The sequence below is a fragment of the Lissotriton helveticus genome, chromosome 1_2 (genome assembly GCF_964261635.1).
Source record: "Lissotriton helveticus chromosome 1_2, aLisHel1.1, whole genome shotgun sequence".
Lineage (NCBI taxonomy): Eukaryota > Metazoa > Chordata > Amphibia > Caudata > Salamandridae > Lissotriton > Lissotriton helveticus.
Window position 1 is genome coordinate 230765298 of NC_136058.1, and position 22168 is coordinate 230787465.

At 43.2% G+C, this 22168-nt stretch overlaps 1 protein-coding gene across 1 annotated transcript in view; it reads left to right on the top strand.

Moving 5' to 3' along the window:
- LOC144799963 (cytochrome P450 4B1-like) overlaps positions 1 to 22168 on the top strand; it is a 306599-nt gene that overhangs the window by 257624 nt on the left and 26807 nt on the right. The window contains exons 10-11 of the mRNA XM_078671608.1: positions 15621 to 15685; positions 18304 to 18386. Coding sequence (XP_078527734.1) covers positions 15621 to 15685; positions 18304 to 18386 — 148 coding nt within the window. The remainder of the gene's footprint in view (positions 1 to 15620; positions 15686 to 18303; positions 18387 to 22168) is intronic.

The window sequence follows — 22168 nt, forward strand, 5'->3', positions numbered from 1 at the left end:
GGGATCTCGTTGTTGTCATTCTTTCCTTTCCCTCCCCCCTTACACCCTTCTCTTTTTGACTTCTGTACTTATTTCCGGCTCATTGTCGGAGTTACTGCCACAGTTTGTCTTTACATGCAGCGGAAGTCATTGTATTCACAAGAACTTCTATGATCTTACTTCACCTGCAGCGTGTGCACGCCAAATCTCTGCCATTCTGCCTTCACCTGCAGCGGGGGAGGGGTTGGGGAGAGTAGTTTCTAGCCGCACATACAGTTGCTGAAAATATAGTCTTGGAAACATGCCGGGGGAGTTCTTTCCTTGTAATTGGACGACCTCTTAATGCATAGATTAGCGTTTCATTCCGAGTGGAAGGGCTCAAGGCACGCAGCGGGAGAGTGCCGATGCCAGTGAAGGCGCCTTTCCGCTCTCCCTGGCTCATATAACATGAAGCTATGAATGGATGGTATATTTGCTCATTAAAGACTTTACTCAAGTGCACCCAGCGGCAACAAATCGGGGCCACCTGGTTAGCCGAACGGTTCGGTTGGCATTCATGCACTCTTTAAATGAAGCACTGGGCAGTGGTGGATTGGAAAAGAATGCATAAGGCAGTGCTCAAATTTGGGTGTCGCCACCTGAAGTCCAACCCAGATGATCCACAAGAAATCCTGGTAAAAAAACGATTGTTAAAATTTAAGATCACAATCTCCTGCCAAACTTTTTGGTCCTGGTCCCAGCCACTCTACTCTCCTAGCTATTATAATTTGGCTAGCGTGTGAATCCTCCCGAATGTCTCCTTTCTTTATGTGATGGGTCAGCCAGTGCAGGGACTTATTCAGTAATTGTGCAGTGGACTCTATCTGATCCTCTCTCAATAGGGGGACATTCCATAATATCACTACAAGTGGGGATGATACTTTAGGGAGGTTAGCGACTGAAAAGCACTCTGGGTTCGCCTTAAAGCTCACTCGTCATGCGTTTCATCGGCCCTCTTCTGTCCCGCTGCCAATGGTAACCCAACATTTATGCCCTCACCTATAGTGTTACCTGTTTGATTGGTCCGAAGTTTGGCTTTTGGGTTTATGTTCCCACCCAGTTTCCCCTTGTTTGCATCGCAACCAGCTTTACATACGCCTAGGCTAGAACCCTCAATATTGGATTTCCCCCTTGAGGGTCCTTTTGTCTTGGGTGTTACTATGGTATCAGAGCCTCCATCTGCTACAGGGTCTACACATTTACAACAACATTTCCTGGTGTCAGCTAATGAACAATTTAACATTACAATTTCTGACGGTCTCTCCTCAATTGACGCCATTTTACTTAACACGGGGTCTAGTAGTGCTGTGACTAGTGACTCAAGCCTAGTCCAAAGTTCAGATTCATAATCAGAGACCAGCGGGATGTGTGTGCTCCTATCAAACATGGACTGCATTGTTGTACTTTGTACTGTTCCCTCAGACAATGAGACTTGATCTCGCAAATTAGGGATCTGCTGCTTTTGATTTAGTCTTCGACTTCTGTTTACACTTCTGCATGACACCTCCCCTGCACCTTTTGGCTGGCGGTTCCTCGTTGACCACTATAGTCGGCCTTGTCAAGCCCCCCCACATGGGTTTCTTAGATCTAGTTGTGACCGCATTTGCATTAGCCCCAGAGTCAGATATTAGCACAGTGGGAGCAGTAGCTACAGGGGGCTGCAGGGACTTTTCCATCACTAATGGCACTTCTGGAACTATTTCCAGGGTAGCACTGATAGATTCTTCCTTATTAGTAGAGTCACGGCCTGTTTGTACTTGGACCAGCTCTCCCAGTGCCCCAGCTATAGGTGCTCTCTCGGGGTTGATAAGCAGTTGTTCAACAAATACTCTGGGGGGTTCTGGGGATTTAGCCATGCTCAGACGACCTATTGAGGAGTACTTTTGGGTGGCAAGAGTGTCCAGGGAGAGTCTCTTTTCAGTCAGCTGGATTTCATGATTCAAATTGGACTCAGCCCTGATTAAAAATGCATCTAATGTCCCCACAATGCCCCACCTGCCGATACACATGTCTCCTTCCTTTTAGCCATGTTTTGCTCTGAGTATCAACTGCCTCTGTGTAACCAGGGCAATACACACAATTACTATACTATTCAAATAAATACCGTTGGGGTCACGATGTCCATGATATCCAGAATAGCAACTCCAAGAGCCTGGGCCCAGCCCAGTCTCCTCCGTGATCTGACGGGCTAGGACGGGCCCGCCCTTGGACTGGGTTTCGCCCGGGCTTTAGCTTGGCGCGGCTCGCGCAGCGGGAGCCCAAGACTGCTTTTATGGGCCGGCTGGCGCGATGTTAACGCAACTCCTGCCGCGGCTCCCCCTGGGTGTTGCAGTCCTTCACAGCGGGCGTGGAGATGCGTGCTGAAAATGCCTTCCAAGTACTTCAAAGGCTTCAAATTAATTGTATCTATGCTATAAGCACAGCCTTCAAGGGCTAATTTGTCAACAAACAAAGCTGAATATAAATATATTAACTTGGTCTGTGCCAACATATATTTTTTCGGTGGAGTAGGAATCAATTAAAAAAAAATATGAATTGGGGTCTAAAGTGTTATATCCTGTAAAATATGTGAATTTGACTGTATTTTTTAGAACTACCTTATGGGGGAGTCAGACAATGTTCCCATGGTATGTGATTATAATGTGGCCGTTAACTACTTGTTCTGTGCAGAAAATAAAGTCCATAATGGTGATAACAAAAGATATCAGCATAGTTAGCAGAATTAAGATATACATCCTCACATTCAAAAACAGTGTAACACTCCAATTCTGTAAGCATAGAATTCACAGTTTCCACATCCAATCATCTGACAGTAACCCTGGTACTATTACATCACCCATAGAAACCTTGAACACCTATGGTATTGGCAGGTTCTCCATTGGGCCGAATATGTCGAAAGGAAATTTATGCCAGACAGTCCCATCAGTCACTGGAACAGCTGAAATGTTGACGAGGGACAAGTCTCTTTTCAGACTAGGCGACAAAGAATGGGGTACCAACATCCCATCTACCAGCTCCATAACAGAACGTTCTGGGAGGTAGTGGCCATTGATCATCAGGAAAATGACGGTCACAAATTCAATCCACATAAAGACAAAGGAGAGTATGATCCAGACATATATCCAAGGCGGGACTAAATAATGCATTTTGAACAGGAAATAAAAAGACAAATCCGTGCTGGAGGCAGGTGTAAAACAGAAAAATTGTCTGCAGAAAAATCATCTTGAGCCATATAGTACGCAGAGGTACTCAGTTGAAAACCTGGGAGCTGTGATTCAACAGTAGGACTGAAAAATCAAATTGGGACGGATATTCCAGTGGTGAATCCATATAAATGACATCCACTGTAGAAGACGTCATAGTATAAACAGTTATCCTTTCTGTCGGAATGTCAGCGGAGGACTCGACCTTCTGGGGAGAATCCTCATTAGTGGTACTCAGGGGCTGCAAAGGAAAGTCCTGAAGTAGTGTATGGGGTAGTCGGCCAACTGGTGTAGTTTGACATGTTCAATTGAGACAAATTGTCTGTTCTTAGAACCAGGAAGTGGTGGTATGAATACAGTTGTTGTAACTTGTTAGCCAAGGACCAGAACAGTAGTATGGTCCAAATTGTTTTTTAATCACCACCTTTTCTCGAACACCAGCCGGAAACAGTAAATTATACGTCTGTGGAAGGAAAGGCAGGCAGGAAAGGAGGTGCTGGATAGAGTGTCACAGAACTTTTGTAGGTCCTGTAAGACAGCACAATGGTTATTTATGTCAAAGGTTGCTGTTTCCTGGACCGTCAAGGTCGGGAACATCCATGTTGATGCCAAAAAGCACTTTGTACAGGATCCGCCCACCAAGAGATCTCTTAGGGAGGTTAATTAGAGCTGGTTGAACCTCATAGAGATGGTTCAACCACCACAACCAGTGCCTAATACTGTCGCTGTTAAGGACTGCTATAAATCCCCATTCATTCTTTCCACAACAGAATTGCCCTCTGGCCTATATGGAGAAGCATAATGCATCTGTGCCACAAGGGATGTCATTGAATCATGTTACACTCTAGAAGCGGAAGCCAAACCCTGGTCTTATTGGAACGCACAGCATCCATAGGTACCGATTTAGACTTGCAAGTCTTAAAGAACAGTTTGAGCATCAGCCGAACGCTTTAGCCAAACCCAGTTGAATCTAGACCCAGAATCAAACGCAGCCAAAACAAACTTGAACGAAGTATCCAAAATTAGTGGACCACAAGTAACTACAGCCAAAAGGCATGTTAGAAATTAAAGTTTTTTTGTGTAGGATGAGCCACAGTGGAACTTTTAATTTGTTGACAGATATCACAACACAGGACATATTTTCTGGCCTATTTCCATTAACCATGCCACCAGTAGCGCTGCCGTAGCAACTAAATTGTGGTCACCACTCCCATATCCGCAAAAGCAACACCTTTATGTGTGGCTACAGTTAAGGCAAGTCAGCGGTCTTTGTTGGCAATCTAGCGATCGCCAACTCCGGAAATTGTTACAGAAAGAACATTCTGGTCATTGAAATGATGAGCATTTTAAAGGAAAACCTCTAGGTAAAGGGGTACTGAATTTGAATGCATTCACGACAGCCAAGATATTCCGACACGCTGATGACTCAGTGCATGTATTACATAAGCATGTCACAGTCTATCTTGAAGATTAGCCACCTTAACTCAAAGCAGTTTGTGCTTGATTGTGTTACCTTTTGAATCCCTGAAATAATTTTGTCGCCAAACAATGTAAGTTATCTTTTTCCGAGAAGACAGGGGAAGCAAAATTGCGGCCGCTTGAGGTCGTAGGAGCGGGCTTGCAAATTCAGCACCCCGAAGCAGATTTTTGATTGAATGGGGAGACGGCACCTACCTATTTGATGCTATTCCATGCTGGGACCTTCTGCATTGATGCGGACACTCGTCTAGCATTTGACGGCTGTTCGGGGTGTAAAAATAGAAACCTTTTAAGGGGTTCACTGACGCACCTGGTCCTTAAACCAACAAAGAATAAATTGGCACGGAAGCTGTAATATCAAAAAGACATATTTATTAACCTCACATGAGGGAGACTGCGTCACACAGTACCCTCAGACCACTGTATGAGACAGTCTAAGGAGTACAGAGAACAGGGGCCTTATATTTGCATTTGTTGTACAGTCAGCATAAAACCAAGGGGAGGTCTTGGTACATACAAGTATAGTTATTGACTAATATGGGTATACAAAATTTGCTTGCTTAACAAAGTGGGAGGGGAGACATTTCTCCTTACATCAGTAAGAATAGCCTGACAGTTCTACACTAGGAGTCAGACTTTAATTACTGAGCCACAAAATGAAAAAAGGAATGTATCAGAGCTTGTAAAAACCGTCCAATTGAGGCATAGTGGGCTATCCCTAAGTCAAGATGGGGATAATGGAGAAAAACAGGCGATAAGCGAAGGGGAGATAGGAGGAGCCACAACGGGTGTCAGGTCCTTAGCAACAGAGACAGTTGTGCAAGTGAACAGCCCCAAATCCAGGGGCAAGAGACACAGACTGTAAGTACTGAGGCTGAGATAGACCCCAATGATTTGTTTTTTCTCTCTGTCTGATGGCCTGGAGTGGTAGGTTGATGACTAAGGATGGCGAAAATGAAGGTGACCCAGAGAAAGCAGGAGACTCTTTTCATGACCGCCCGTCGGGCTGGGTGTAAGAAAATGGGGCATCATTTACAAAGGGCAGCAAGCTTGAAATGGGACTATTCACTAACTGAATCAATTAACACTGCCCCAAATGTAGCACCCCAGGACATCCCTGGCTCGCAAGCCCCGACACTGGAAACTGTTTTGCAGACTATCATACTGCACAGTGAAGAGACACGGGCAGATGCTCGTAAAGCCCAGTGCACGGCACGGAAAGTCCAGGGTGCAGTGAGAAAGCTAACAAAGACTTGTAATTCTATAGGTGAATGTCTTACGGAGCTCGAAACTAGAGCTAGTAATGTTGAGATGGAGGTCACCTAAAAGCTTACACAATCTAAGGAACAAGAGAAACGTCTCACTGATGTCCAACGGAAATTGGAGGACAGTGAGCAGCGCCAACGGTGTAATAACCTGAGAGTCTTGGGAGTCCCTGAAGGGAAGGAGGGATCAGACATTCGGACCTATGTGCTGGATCTCTTTCGGCAAGCATTTCTGGAACTTTCAGACTGGAATTGGCATCAGGAGGTCCAGCGAGTACAGGGACACCCTTTAACGTGAGAAATTCAGCTAGGGAAGGGTCAGGACCAAGAGCCATATTGATATTTTTCAGAAACTTTCTCTTGAGACAGGCAGTGTTTGAAATAGCTAGGCCAGAAGCCAGGAGAAGTGTTGGTGATGTTTCTTTTTTCTTCAGACCAGACTTCTGTCACGTCACTGTCGAGAGATGGTGGCGACTACGTCAGTGATTAAACCCTTTCAGTACAAAGGCACAAATGCTTTTTTGAATAATCCTGCCTCCCTGAAAGTAGTTTGGCAAGGCTCAACAAAGTTCTTTACATCTGAAATCAAGGCTAAAGAGTTTCTGGCTAGGTTGAAGCCTTAGCACCCTAACGGACTGGGAAGAGTGAATAGTAGACGGGGGCGGATGACACTGGGATAGCTTTTGTATATATTGTTGACATGTTGGTATTCTGATTTTGAGCTTTCAGGAAAACAGATATCTTTTTCTAATATCCTCTTCCTGCTGCCTTTTTCTTCTTTTTTTTCTTTCTTTTTCTTTTCCTAATTTTGATCTCTTCTGGCAGAGTCGTCCCCTATAAAGATATTGTGATGTTTATGGAAATTCACGGTGTTGGCACACCGCTCTCCATCTTCCAACAGACTGATGTGCGGTCTGGGTTCTTCCCGAAGAAGGGAGAGATATCGAGGGGGAGGGAGAGGGGGCAGGGGGGGCAGGGGAGAGGAGTGAAGGGGCACTGGGTGGTGGAGACAAAAAAGTGTAAAAAAAACTTTAACTGGCAAAACTCTTAAACAGGATTGTAAAATGTTACGAAATATGATAGAATTTGGAATGAATTGTTACTACTTAGGTCAAAAGGAGGAAGGATTTAAAGAACGACTACTTATTAGCAGAAATGGGTAAGATGACCATTTGTTCAGTTAATATAGGGGGTTAGGGGATAGGAATAAGCGGAATCGGACTATGGAAATGTTAAGATCGAATAATTTGGATATTGTTGCTCTTCAAGAGACACATATACCATGGGAAAAGAGGGGTTTAATTGCGATAAGAGGCTACTCTCTAATGGCCTGTTCTACGCAAACTTCTAATATTAGAGGGGTGGCCATCTTAGCCAAGAATTGAATAGGACCAGCTAGGCGGACATTGGATGATACAGGAGGGAGATGGGCCTTGGTGGAGCTAGAGATTGGAATAAAAATCCTAACGGTGTATGGCTCAAATCAAGATGAGCCTAAAATAATCGAGGATGTGGAAATGGAGTTGGAAGCATGGCCTACCCCTCTAATTATGTGTCGGGACCTTAATATACATTTAGGTGTTGGTGGCACAATGCCTAGCAGGTATCAAGGACGGAACCCTAAAGTTAATAGAGCATTAACATCATTAATTGACAGCCATGAGCTAATAGACGTATGGGAATCCAAATTTTCCTCTGATCCTGGATATACATATTTCTCCCATCCTCAATAGAAATACATCAGGCTGGATTACTTTTTTATTTCAAAGCAGACCTTGGGACGGGCAGAGATAGAAATGTTACCAAAACTATGTCAGACCACAATCCCTTGAGTTTAGGGTTAAGACTCCAGCAGATATATAAACAGCAATCACAATGGAAGTTCGACCGGAAATTATTGGTGGATCAGGAATAGGTGTGTTATTTTAAAAAGTGGATGACAGACTTTTTTAATATGAATAGATATAGTGCCTTGTGCAATACGGTTTGGGATGCGTTTAAGGCAGGAGTAAGGGGGGAGATGTTAGGCTTCGTCTATAATAAAAAAACAGCAACAAGAGAAAAAGATTAAGCAATTACGAACAAAGCTCCGGGATTTAGCAAGAGAGCACCTAGGTAAGATAGTGCGGGGATTGAAGCAGATACAATTCTGCTAGACATCACTCTGATTAAAGTTGAGATAGGGGCATACTTCTCTCAAAAGGTAGCAGCAGGATATCAGACTCATAGGGTGGAGAGCTATGAGTATGGGGAAACAGTGGGAAAAGTCCTTGCTTTAAAGACAAGACAAAAACAATGAAGAGCCAGATATCCTCAATAGCAAGTGGGGGAACCTCGTATACAGATCCGGGGGCTGTAATTGATGTTTTCCATAAGTGTTACCAAGATCTCTACGCGGAAGAGAAACAGGGCCCCCATGGAAATGTATTTACGAGGAACAGCGAAGAGTACAGGAGGCTGGGGGGGGAGGGGAAATCGAGAGAAGAATCTGTAGTTTAAATTCACATTGGAGGAGATACAAATAGCGATACAACAGCTGGCCTCAAGTAAGGCAGCCGGCCATGATGAGATTCCATTAGAATTTTATTAAATCTTTTTGGAAGAGCTAGCCCCTCTGCTCTGGGATCGGTCTCTGGGAGTACAATATTCTCGAAATCCGACTACCAATATTCTTAGTTGCCCTAAGAAGGATAAACCACAGGGTATGCCTACCTCTTACAGGCCCATCTTTCTAATTGATGCGTCTGCAAAAATCTATTCCGAAATCTTGGCGAATTGCCTCCAGAGCCAGTCTTGTGTCACTCTGGCAACACGGCTTTGTACCGGGTAGAGATACAACTGACCATGTAAGATGAGCTGTGGCCTTGTTCGATATTGCTCGGGAATCTAATGACAATCTGCTTATGATTCTCCTAGACTAGGAAAATACATTCAACAGGGTCTGCATGGGAGTACTTATGGGGAATTCTGGCAGCCAAGCTACAGTATATGGGTAGAGAATCAGACATTATAAGGGTCTCAAGGGGAACAAGGCAGGGATGTCCTTGTTCCCCAATCTTATTTGCCCTATATATCGACCCGTTCCTTCAACCGCTAATTGAGAATAAGTCAATTATACCAGTAACAGCTCAGGGGTTCAACACTTAAGTATTAGCTTACGTGGATGACATTGCGGTACTACCACCTGACTCCGAGGGAGGAATGAAGGAAATAGAAACCATGGCTACTATATTTGGTAAGGAGTCGGGGTATCTACTGAACAAATCCAAGACCCAGATAGTCTGTACTGAAAACGTTATCCATCAGGGCAGCCGGCGAGTACCTACGGGTACCTATCTCGAGGGTCAGGGTTAGCCTGGATATGGATCAAATTGCCCAAATTTATTTTAGCACCCTGATTAATAAAATGGCTATTGACCTCAGGCGGATGAGTTCACTTCACCTAACTATTATAGGAAGAGTTAATGTCCTTAAAATGGGGATGCTATCCAAGATATTGTATCTGTTCAGGGCGCTCACGGTAGAAATCGAAGTGTCTATACTTAAAACTCTAGACTCTATATTCAGTAAGTGTATCTGGCAATATGGCAAGGTTAGGAGATCCCTAAATTTTCTTGTTTTGACACAAGCAAGGGGAGGATGGGTAGCCCCTAATCTTGCCTTTTATCATTGGGCAGCATTACTACAACCTATGAATATACTCTTCTTTGACAATGACGGCAGAGCTAGTGGGACACCGGCCGAGGGTCTCCAAACAATCTACCAGTTGGCAGTAGGGAAAAAGGACAAGAGCACTGCTGCTTTGCCAGGTGGAACCCAGTAACTATAAAAAGGTTCAATTTTGGATCATTATGAAAGCCTGGAAAGTCTGGGGTAAAATCCAAAAACATATGAACATTGAGAAATGTACAAAGTATACACCCATTTGGAAATCATCATTATGTCCCCCCCGGGTTTTATGATACTATAGGGAAACAATGGGAGTAATTCAGCTTGAGGACAGTAGGGGATATTCAATCAAAATGCCATTTATAGTCGTTTGCTGAGCTACAAAAAGAGTATGGAATCTCGGACAGGCATTCTTTTGGTAAATGGAAACAGGTAATTCCAAGCGACAAAATCTTATTGTTCGAGACTATGGGGAGACCACTCTGTAAAACTAAACATCTGTATGATATAATGATGGAGCAAGTTCCAGATGATATCGAAAAAACAGAAACCAAATGGCCCGGCAGGTTAGAAAATGACGATTTAGATACTGCTATGTCATTACGGCTGGCAAAGAAAAGCTCTTATCAGCTAATTTAAAGGTGCAACACTTTAAAACAATCTACAACTTATACTTTACCCCAGCCAAATTATTTAAATGGGGGAAAAGGGAGGATGACAAATGTCCTAGATGTGGGGTTGGACCAGCAGAGGAGATCCACATGTTTTATGGTTGTCCACAGCTTGATCTGCTAAAAACAGAACTGGTAAAGTTCTGGGAGAGGATTTTTGGCAAAACAGTGCTATTAACCCTATCGCTCATTATGGTGGGATTTGATAGCTGTTCCGCGCTAGATCAAGTTGAAATTAGTATCATATTTATCTCAGTTACTATAATTAGGCTACTTATTGTAACTAGATGGAAGGATCCAATGCCTCCATGCTTCCATCAATATCTGGCCCGCATTATAGCTGTATATAAACTTGAACAGTCCATATCACCCCCCTAGGATTCTTCCTTCAAGCCTCCTATCCTTACCACTCCGAGGATAATGCGAAGAACCAGATAGGATGAACGCTCTTTTTCCCTGAATGCTTCGAACCTCTGGAATTCCCTCCCCCCACCCTGCGGAAGGAAACAAATCTGTTGGCCTTCCGCAAGCTCCTTGAAACCCATCTCTTCAAGGCTTTACTCTAACATGGTTGCTCCTCTGCCACCCGGTCCAGAAGCGCTAGGAGGCCTTAGGGTAGCTATGCGCTATAGAAATGTAAATTCATTCATTCATTCATTCATATGCCTGTAAGGGGCTCCAGGCTAAAAAATGGGGCATGAAATGATGAGCTTCAATTGCGAAGTGGTTAACGGGGGTTGGGTAATGTATATAGTATATATAATGTACATTGACCATATAGACTAAGTCGGCGTGAATGCTGTGATTTACCATCTCTCCACTCCCTTTCTTGGTTTGGTTTTTATTTTCTCCCTTCTTTTCTGCAATGAACTATGTATATATTTTGGAAAGTGCCATCTACCTTGGAAATTATATATGAAAGTCATATCAACTTGGATTATATGATAATAATTGATATTGTATAAGGAATGAAAACGTTTTGAATATGATTACATGTATATTATCTCTCTGAGTCAATAAAACATAAAAAAAATAATGTAAGTTATCAATAAATGACTGTACACAGTAAAATGAATCACACACAACAAGTGTGGAGAATTCTGGATTAGTATTTTCAAGTGCAAGTATCAAGTCCTTCAGTTCAGCCAAGTGCGCAGTATGCGAGTTGTTTGAAGGTGAAAAACACCATTTAACATAATACCAATAACAATGGCACATGCAGCAGAATACTGCTGCGCTGAACCTATAGCAAGTTGAGCTGAACTGCCAATGCAAATTATACATTTGTACTGATCAAGAGGCAGAAAAGTAGATGGCAAGGGATAAACATTCTAATACAGTAAAAATTATTGTGTTTGCAAAGAAGGGTCCAAGACAAAGTCTACATCAACAGCTGTTAACAAAGTAGCTGATGGTATCCATAGGCTGGAGGGCTTTAGTGTTAGCAACACTGACCTTAGTGACAGCCTCTAATGCTCACAAAGTAATAACGACAGTAATGCGTTCCCTTGAGCAAGTTGCATTTCTTTGAGAATAGCTATCTGAATGCAGTCAAAAAAAAATATGTGGAATCAAAATGCAGTTCTGCTTTGGAATATAAATGTGATTTATGTGCCATAGGCACTATTTCACCTTTGTTTAAAGGTGATGTATGTAAATCCAATTGCAACCGGTAAAATTCAGATGACATGGTTTGTAGTATTAACACGTGTATGTTAGTGACGTGTTTCAAGTAAATCAGATTGTAGCTGTGTGTTTTGATGTCCAGCATTCAGTAGAAAAGTCAGGGCGTATTAATCATGAAGAGGTTTAATGCATTGTGCATAATGTGGAATGTATGTTCTGCCAAAATTAAAAAATCCTAGCAGGCACTGCAAACATTTTTGTGTGTTTAGGCGTTATCATTGAGTGCACTGCTCCAAAAAATAAGTGGCAAGACTCTTTCCCTGATGTTTCCGTTTACATCCCAGGAAAAGGACGCTTAGAAACTTAATATTATATTTTTTTAATTGAACTTGTAACCAACTTCAGTGAATCCTAATATTATGTTATATACTCTGGCTAAATGAAGATTTACTTCAACATCTGTCAAGTAGATATCGTCTACATAAGAAAGAGCATCAGGGTTATTGTCATGAAAAATTTACACAATATGTGCTGCAAATGCACATGGGCTATTCTTATAGCCCATTAAAAGTCATGCATAGCACATCTGAAAACCAAGGGCACTAAAAGCAGACTAATCTCTGCTCTCATGAGCCAAATTGTGACTGAAGAAACTGTTGTTAATGTCCAAAGTATTTTTTGTATTTTTCACGGACTAAAGTGATAATGAGTGTTGTACTGTGTGTGTTTTACCCTGCAAATGCATGTATATAACTGTTCAAATATCTAAGATTCACTTGAGAGCACTCACTTGTGTTGGCTGGTCTAAATCCAGACATGCAAAGGCCAGATTACCTAGCAGGTCTGGTTGCACATCTTTGAATGTTTCAGGGCAGGCACAAAGGCTGGAAATCACTAGCTTTACCCACACTGGCTCAAATGTGACCCACCCTTGATATTGTGAGCTATTGTGTCTTCGGCTGTGATATATACAACAGTGATCCACCTGAGACTGTTGTACACTGCTATGGCCTATCTGTACTGGGTATGTACAGAGATGTGGTGCTTTCTGTACATGGAGTTGTATTTTCCCTGAGCTGTGCTGATTCCCAACATTTGTATAGAGCACTGTAATGCCCCTGTACTGTTGAGTAGGACTGTGGTGCACCCGACTTCAGGATACCCATCTTTTGCTGCCCAACTCGTGATGTCCACTGCGGGGTTCTTAATTCATGTCAATAATTACAAACACAGCAAACACAATGAGATGATGGACGGAGCGCTGAAACTTTTCAGACACTCACCCCTAGTGACATATCTGGGTTGAATCCATCATCGTTCTTTAGCTCACTTCGCCACCTCAGTTCAGACCCAGCTATATGCAAATCAGTCTTGACCCGGTGCCTCATGGGAACAGTCCAGCCCGAACTGCCAAGCCAGGTCTTTCCTGAACCGGAAACAGGCATCCTGGGACCGGTTTTGGGGTAACACCCCTCATCAGCCAGGCTTGCTCGAATCCAGTGGCAAAGTGAGCAAGGGACCCACGTCTGGGCATACCCTGCCAACTTAGGGCAAACAAAGCAAACACAAGGAGATGATGGACGGAGCGCTGAAACTTTTCAGACACTCACCCCGTCACAGATCTTTGTTGCATCCATCATAATTCATTAGCTCACTTCGCCACCTCAGTTCACACCCAGCTATATGCAAATCAGTCTTGACCCTGTGCCTCATTGTGTTTATTATTACAAACATCCCACATTCAAAATGTGTGGGCTTCATAACCCCCATATCTGCATTCTGAGCACAGGGAACTAAAAGCTCCCTACTGCCTTCAAGACTGTCTGGATCAATGATATGTACTGATCAATTATCACTTATCCCCAAGAAGACTGTGGTTAGGATGAATGCTACAAGCTCAGTTCGAGGGTCCAAAGGCCTGCTACCAGTCACCCTCCAAAAAGGGCCTGATCTACTTCCTCTTGTGATGAATTTAGTAGTTTGGATGATCACAGCTGACCTATAGATGTAGATTGAGACGGTAGAGCAGGCAGCAGTTTCCCCTTGAAGACTTTCACTTGGATTGGTGCTGGCTCTAATCCTGGCTCCAATAGACTAACATTGTGTAATCTTTTATCCAGTTTATACCCAGACTTTAATGGTAGCAGAATGCAATATCATGAATTGCTTTGCATCTGAAAAAGAGAGACCGTACATCTCCTACCATGGTGGCACTGTCTCTCTGTTCAGAAACACAATCTTTTTAAGTCTCTATGTACTTCACAGGGCACTTTAAATTCTTTACCGAAGCACCAAACTTTATTGCAGGCGTATCATGACTGGGTGTTCGAATGCAAAAGATCGAGTGTGTTACTTGTAAGGCTGTACATAAGTTTGAAGATACAATGTGGCGGGTGGGCCTTTTGGGTCCAGGATGCAGAGCCTTAGAATGATCTCCCCTTGAGTTTAGGAACAGGCGTTGATCACTTAGTTTTGTAAAGATAAATTGAAAACTCTTTGTCTCAGCTTGTGGTTTAGGCAGGTTTGGGTTATAAGAAAGCATAACTCTCTTGTTGAGTTAAACAGAACTGCAAGAAGCCCCATGAGAGCAAATGTAACATCCGCAAGCAGCAGAGGGACGAAAACCAAATTCACATGAAAAAGAGAGGCGGAGGAGTTTTTCAGACAAGAGAAACCAGTGCTTAATTTTAACTGGTGTGAGCAGAGGCACTTATTTTCCCTCAGATTACTTTTACTGAGAGGAAGAGATGAAAACATGGAGAAAGACATCAAAAACGTAATAAAGTGAAAAGGCAAGAACCTGCAAGAATGAGATAAAGGGACAAGGAGTGTCTGATAGTGGATGGAAGAGAGCTGGGGTAGATTCAAGACTACACAGCCGTTGTGGGACTCTTCGATGTGGATGGTCGCATGGCCCACTGTGTCTAAGCAGTGAGCGAGGCCCAGTTATGTGAACAGTGCAGGACTGTCAATCTGTGCAGTCTGTTGCATCACCAAGGGCAACTGGAAAGGGTACAGAGGCATTGGGGCATGGGGAGGTTGCAGAGATGGTCAGATGAGCATGCATGATTACTTGAACTGATCCTTTGCATATCTGATTGACTCAGCCAATGGGGGAGAGAGTCAGCTGCCCATGGCAGTCTCTATTTCTTTGGGGTCACTTGTTGAAGCAATGAGTATGAGTGACTGCCTCCACCTGCCCTCGTTCTAGTACTAGATTGTATCAAATCAATGATTGCTTGCCACACTTTGCAAAACTTCAGCAAAAATGTCCAATGTCTAAAATATGAGTGACAGCGCTCAGCACTGGCACAAATTAAGCACCATCCAAATTGCAGTGTGAATCTAGTACAATATTTTAGCGCAAATCTGAATGACTTGCCTTAAAAAATACTACAGTGCTTAAACATTAAATGATTTCTTTCAATGCCCCGCCACCTGGTAGTTATATCCAACTAGATAGCCTGTCCAAAGGTAAAGTAGAATTGTTGATCCAAGCAATTGCATATCCTCCTCTGAAATTAACTTGTGTGAACAGAGAGCTCAACCACGTTTGTGGACTGTTTTGTTGAGTCCTAAGTGTTGCCATTTGCTAGAATGCAAAATTGCCTAATCCTAAACTAAAAAATGTAATTATGCTCAATAGTTAGGTTCAAATTTTAAGTATTTTTCTTTTGTTTTATTTGCAGGATTTGTTGCATTTGTAAGCATTTATAGCATCCACAGAAACCCCACCGTATGGAAAGACCCAGAGGTACAGTAATCCAATTGATATAATAAGGATCTCATGTATTGTTTTCTTTACATGTGAATATTATCACTGTTGCTCAGACATTTGCTTTCAGGTACTAGTTTGATGAAAAGTGGTGGTGTATCTCTCTTTTTGGGTGTTTGTGGATGTTTTTGGTATGAAAACATAAAGATACTCGCAAAGACACATGTTAGAAATGTAAAGGCAAAAATCTGTTTATTCGTCAAAGGGAAATATGCACGTTGATAAGGCAAAGAAACATGTCAACTTTATCTTTGCTGTTGACCCTGTACAGTGGTGTTGCCTTCTGTTTATGTTTGTGCGATACAAAAACCACCCACACACAAAGGAGAGCAACTTGTCCTCTTGAAGGAGAAATCACCAAAGTGATTTAACCTCCGCTGAACCATGAATCCTTATTGGCTGTTTACTGTAACCACCAGAGTAATGTATGGGAACTAGCACAGCTCAGTAGGCAGCAAGACACATACCCCAAGCCCCATTCCCAGATGTCACCAAATGTCCATGTCCCAATCTCCAATCCCTAAATTCAGTGGCTCAAGTCATGCTCCCCTAAATATGCTACTTAGTTCCACGTCCCTTTGTACCATGTGTATTGTCCATGGCTGCAAGCACGCCATTGGGTCTGCTATACAAGTGTAAGCCATATAAGACAGATCCATGACTGTGTATCTCGAGCCTGATCTTTCTACGTCCCAAAGAATACATCATATTATAAAGTCCCTACATACTAGCCCAATGCCCCATGCACTGTGTCTTGAGTTCTTTGTTGCAAATCCCTTGGAATTCTAGTTAGCCTCTCATATGTCCCTACCCTCACCTGCAGGGTCCCAGGCACAAACTCACATTCGCAAGTCATAATTACAGATCCCTTTCCTACATTTTTTCTAGCAGATATCTTTAAGTAGTTTGGTAGGGAGTGTGCTCTACACAAAAAGATGCACACAACGTGAACCCACTCTTTAAATGCCCCTTCCCAACTCTTCTGTTTCAAGCACCATACATCAAGTGATCCTTACAATCGATCCTCACAGTGGAATATATGACGTTACAATGCATGCACTTACAATGCCTGCTTTTACAATGCAGTCTTTACATTGCAACTACCAGATGCCATTACAATGCATTTTTTAAAACTACCATTACATCGCTTTCCATTACAACGCAGACCATTACAACGCATAATACTGTTAGAGCAACAGTAGGGTAAGTGCTGGATAGTGTAGGGGTAAAAATTACTATTCCTACTCCAATGAGTGCAACAATAGGGTAAGTGTTGGATAGTGTAGGGGTAACAATTACTATTCCCACTCCAATGAGTGCAACACTAGGGTAAGTGTTGGATAGTGTAGGGGTAAAAATTACTATTCCCATGTGCCCCAAAACCCATGCCCATCCTAATACCACATAAATATCCATTACTTACCTTATAATGCGTTGTAATTGCAGGTGTTGTAAAGGCAGTTGCGTTGTAACAGTTGCGTTGTAAAGGTAGGTCATTGTAATGACTGTGTTGTAATGGATGTTTCCCTCACAGTGCTATGTCCAAAGTCTGATATCCTAAGCTTTCCACCCACGTACTGTGCACCAAATCTATTTTTACAGAACCCTGCCCCCTCATTGTCTGGCTGCATTACTTGACTCATGGTAATTCTGGAGAAATGATGAATGTACTCTGATATCAGAGTAGGCCACCTAGATACCCCTTTACTTGCCACAAAGATTCTGGAGTAGTCGTAGAAGTACCTTTGTCTCAAAGGAGGCCATATAGGTAACCACTGTCTTGCTACAGTGGTTCTTAGAGGTACACTGATATCATAGGACACCCCTACGTCCCCTCCATTCACCTGCTCATTGCTTTGACTAATAGAAAATAAACACACACTCTTCTTTAAAATCCTATTGTCCCCCTGTATTCCTTTTCTGAGTAACCCTTTTCTACTAAGTATTTCTGAAAAGCAAACAGTGACTAAAAATCTCTCAGTAGTTGGAGTGAAATGGATCACTGGTGCACCTGGTTGGATTCTCAATACATTCCTTCCAAAGTTTATTTTCTCTGAAAAAGAACGCATGGATCTTTTAAGGCATGATTAGCAGGCCCCCTTGTTGCCACGTGAGCTATATTACTTGCCCCTGCTGCCTTTGACACTAGAGTGCACTTTGATGGTACCTATTATAAAGGAGCATCAGCAACTCATCCAGTCTTAATACAAGACATGAGCTCTGCTTCCAAATCCATCCTTGGACCTCTTCTCCATCACTGTCTGAAATTCAGCTGATAAAAAAAGTAAAGAGAAGCAAAAGCAGACACAGACATGTAGGGCAAGAAGGAGACATCCATAGTTTGTGAAGCCCCTTTTTAGGCTGTAATCATGCTAATAAGATAAAATGCATCTTCAGAAGACATTTGAAACACAGTGATAAAGTTTATCACATGGCATGCCCTTGATTTCCAGAATAAACGTTTTAGTTACTGCATATCCTAGTGTTATCTTATGATACCTATGCTATGTTATCTCATACTCTTTCATCATTCTTTAGTAGCAATTATCTCCTTACTCTAAGTGCTTACCTTTGGTTTCCAATATATTGTTTTTCAGGTGTTTGACCCCTTGCGGTTCTCTCCTGAGAACTCCTGTGATCGACACTCTCATGCGTTTGTGCCGTTTGCTGCTGGACCAAGGTATAGTATCCCTTTTAAAAGACTTCTAATGCCCTTGACTCTGGAAATATTTATTTGTTTAAGGTAACCCTACCTTAAAAAAAGGTTACCTCTCTTACCATTTGGCTTCAGGATCCAGCTGCCTACTTGCCTTCTGTTCCTTATGCCACCTTAAAAGCAGTAATTTGCACCATGGCTTGAGTTATACATTCAGCAGATACTAGACTGTAACATGCAGGCATCACATGAGTCTGCACTAGAACCACAGTAGCATGGAAGTCACTCTGCAATAGATGAACTCTGAGAATGCAGGCAGAGGGGGATAAAACAGATGACCCTACACAGAGAAACTACTTCCTGTCTGGGAGTAAGGATTGGCATCACACTGGCATCTATATTTGAGGTTTTATATGTATACTAGCAGCCCGTCCTGACCTTGTCCGGGAGCAATCAGGCATCCCGGACTCCCGCCCGCCGCGACATTGTGCAGCAGCCCGGCCCCCCGCCCGCCCCGACATTGTCAAGCAGCCCGGGCCCGCCCGCCCTGTCCCCCGCCTGCCCCGACCCCTGCCTGCCCTGACCCCTGCCTGTCCGGAGCCTTACCTCAGTCGCTCCTCCCCCGCGCTCCTCATTTCACCCCTCCGCCGCTCCTCGCCGCTTACCGCTCCTCCCTCCTGTCCGCCGGTCCTCACCGCCATTCCGCCGTTTCTCACCGCTCCTCCCCCACGCCATGTCCGCCACTCCTCTTCCGCTCCTGCACGCCGCTCCTCCCCGCGCTCCTGATGTCACCACGCAGGTCGCGGCCGGTGCTACTTGCAAGGGACTACTTTTTTTTTATCGAAATTTTTTTCAATAACGTATATTTTCTACATTTATATAGCCTATGTCCATCTGCACACCCTGACGATTACAATGATGTAGCGGGTGTGTGGATTGGCGCTGTGGTTCCCGAGTTTACCCGCCTCAAAGGTGCAAAGTTCTTTCTTTATTATAGTAGTATAGATTTGACAGAACATCAGATCAGCATCATTCTGAATTCCAATTAATAAATAATTAAAAGAAGCCTACCTCTTTAAGTTGCTTTGAGTGGTTGGCTCAGATGCATGTCAACCAAGAGAAAGAACTGTGACTGTTAGAAATGTGGTCTCTAGTTGGCAGTGGTATGCACCCTATCCAAGTAGGGACCCTCTTTCTACTCAGGATGAGTAAGTTACACACCTAAGATACCCCTTGCTCAACCCCTGGTAGCTTGGCACAAAGCAGTTAGGCTTATCCCAGATGCATTCTGTAAAGAATTTGTGCACACACATACAGGAATACAGTGAAAACACTACAAAAGGACTCCACGCTAATTTAGAAAAATAGCCACTATTGATCTGATTAAAACAAAACCAAAGCATCATTACTCCCACATACACAAGTCCTTTTTGGGCAGGATCCCTCGGTTCCCTACTGCGGTGCAGTGTCAATGCTGAAATAGGCACTCAGAGACGATGCATCCATGATGTGTCGAAAGTCAAGTCCCGCTGCATCGATTCCACAGTGTTGAAGCAGGCGTTGCATCTGAGCGGTGCGTCGCGGACTTGGGTAATGAGGTGCTAGAGACTCACGCAGTGGCTGCTCTTCGGGAGTGCTGTGACAGAAAGCTTGGGTCTGTGTTGTAAGCCGCAGGTGTTCCATCCAGCGGGGACCACACTCTGGTGCAGGCAGCAGCGATGCGTCGAGTTTTGCAGAAATACGCTGGTCCAGAAAGGACGCTTGGAATCAATGCTATCACCAGAACTTCCTTCTAAGGGCTCAGGAATCGGATTTAGCACCACATGGCAAGTCAGGGCTATCAGCAGAAGAGCTCATTTACTGGCAGATTAAGTATTTAATGTCCCTGAGACTTCCAACAGGAGAAAACACAAGGTACTTAGCGTTGAAACTTTTCAGACACTCACCCCCAGTAAAAGATCTGGGTTGAATCCATCATTGTTCTTTAGCTCACTTCGCCACCTCAGTTCAGACCCACCTATATGCAAATCAGTCTAGACCCTGTGCCTCATGGGAACAGTCCAGCTCGAACTGCCAGGCCAGGTTTTCCCTGAACTGGAAACAAGCATCCTGGGACCGGTTTTGGGGAACACCTCTCATCAGCCAGGCTAACTTGAATCCAGTGGCAAAGTGAGCAAGGGACCCACATCTGTGCATACACTGCCAACTTAGGGCGAACAAAAAAACACAAGGAAATGATGGAGGGAACGCTGAAACTTTTCAGACAATCACCCCTATTCACAGATCTGAGTTGAATCCATCATCGTTCTTTAGCTCACTTTGCCGCCTCAGTTCAGACCCAGCTATATGCAAATCAGGCTTGACCCTGTGCCTCATGTGAACAGTCCAGTCTGAACTGCCAAGCCAGGTCTTCCCTGAACCAGAAACAAGCATCCTGGGACATAAATAAAAGGCATTGTCATTTACAATGCCAATAGCTTAAACTCGCGTAAATGCGAGGCCTATTGCATTGCAAATGCTTGTTTTAACTGGTCCTTGCATAAAAACTCCACCCAAAGTACACACTTGAATCCAAGTGCAAGCCACTGCTGATCGGAGTAAACAAATAACAAAGTTCTATTATACAGGGGTGGGGAATTATATGCACGCCCTCAGATCAGACCCGTAGAGCAAGGAGTCATTGTTCTTTGTCATGTGTCTGATTGAGTGAAGTCAAAGTGCACAGAAGTAGTGTTTTCAGGGAGCGCCCACAGCATTTTTCTTTCACCATGTCACACCACCGCTTCTGTTGACATATGACCCATTCATACTGTACTAGAATGGGTTAAAGCTGACAAGAAGGCATGGGCAAATGTCATGTGTGGCACTTTCATCCAATCCAGAGCTTTGAGCCCATAGTACTTTGCATTCTGGGATTTAAAGTTTTTTTTTTATTCTGCATTGGCAAAGCCAATAATTCTCACCTTTACGTCTTTTAGTCATATTGTACAGCATCTCCGGTGCCATGCAGCATGGGCACTATGATGTGGCGGTCGCATCATTTTGTAGCTTACACACTATGCATGCGTGTGCCTACAAGATGGCTCAATTAAACAAACAAGCATTTGCAATGCAATAGGTCTCGTATTAGGAAAGTTAGAGCTATTGGTATTGTAAATGACACATTTTTTATTTATGTTTTGTTTTTGAAAATTGCGAAATTAATAGCTTTGTCATTTACAATGCCAATAGTTATAATTCTCGCAAATGTGACACCTATAGCATTTGTAATGCAATATGTGTTGTATTTACGTGACTTACATGTATTGATATTACAAATAACAATGTTTTTTACATTTTTTTAATAATTAATACTTAAATAAAAGTTATTGTAATTTATAATGGCAATAGCTTAAACTTTTGTAAATAACATTTGTGAAGATTATGTTCAGTGTATTTTATTGTGACGAAAATCCAAGAACATATGTCAAATATTAACATCTCATTAAAATAATCTAGCGATGTTTTTTACCCGTTTCAATTTCACATTTTACCTACTCTAGCATTCCCTATGAGCATCTGCTTTTTTTCAGGATGTCGTGTTTCTGGAGTTTTTTTTTGCCATGCAACATATCACTCTTGTATAGTGCGTACAATCTATCAAAAGAGTCCTCTCTGTGTATCTGTGTGCGTTCAGGCTGCGGGTGAGTGTTTTCCAGCGGGCCACGACTGATATCGTTGGAGTTCAGGCTGAAGCAAAGAGTTTTTCAAACTGCTCGTCAATGAGTCACTAGTCTAGGGGTTTCAAAAATACATGCTCAGCCAAA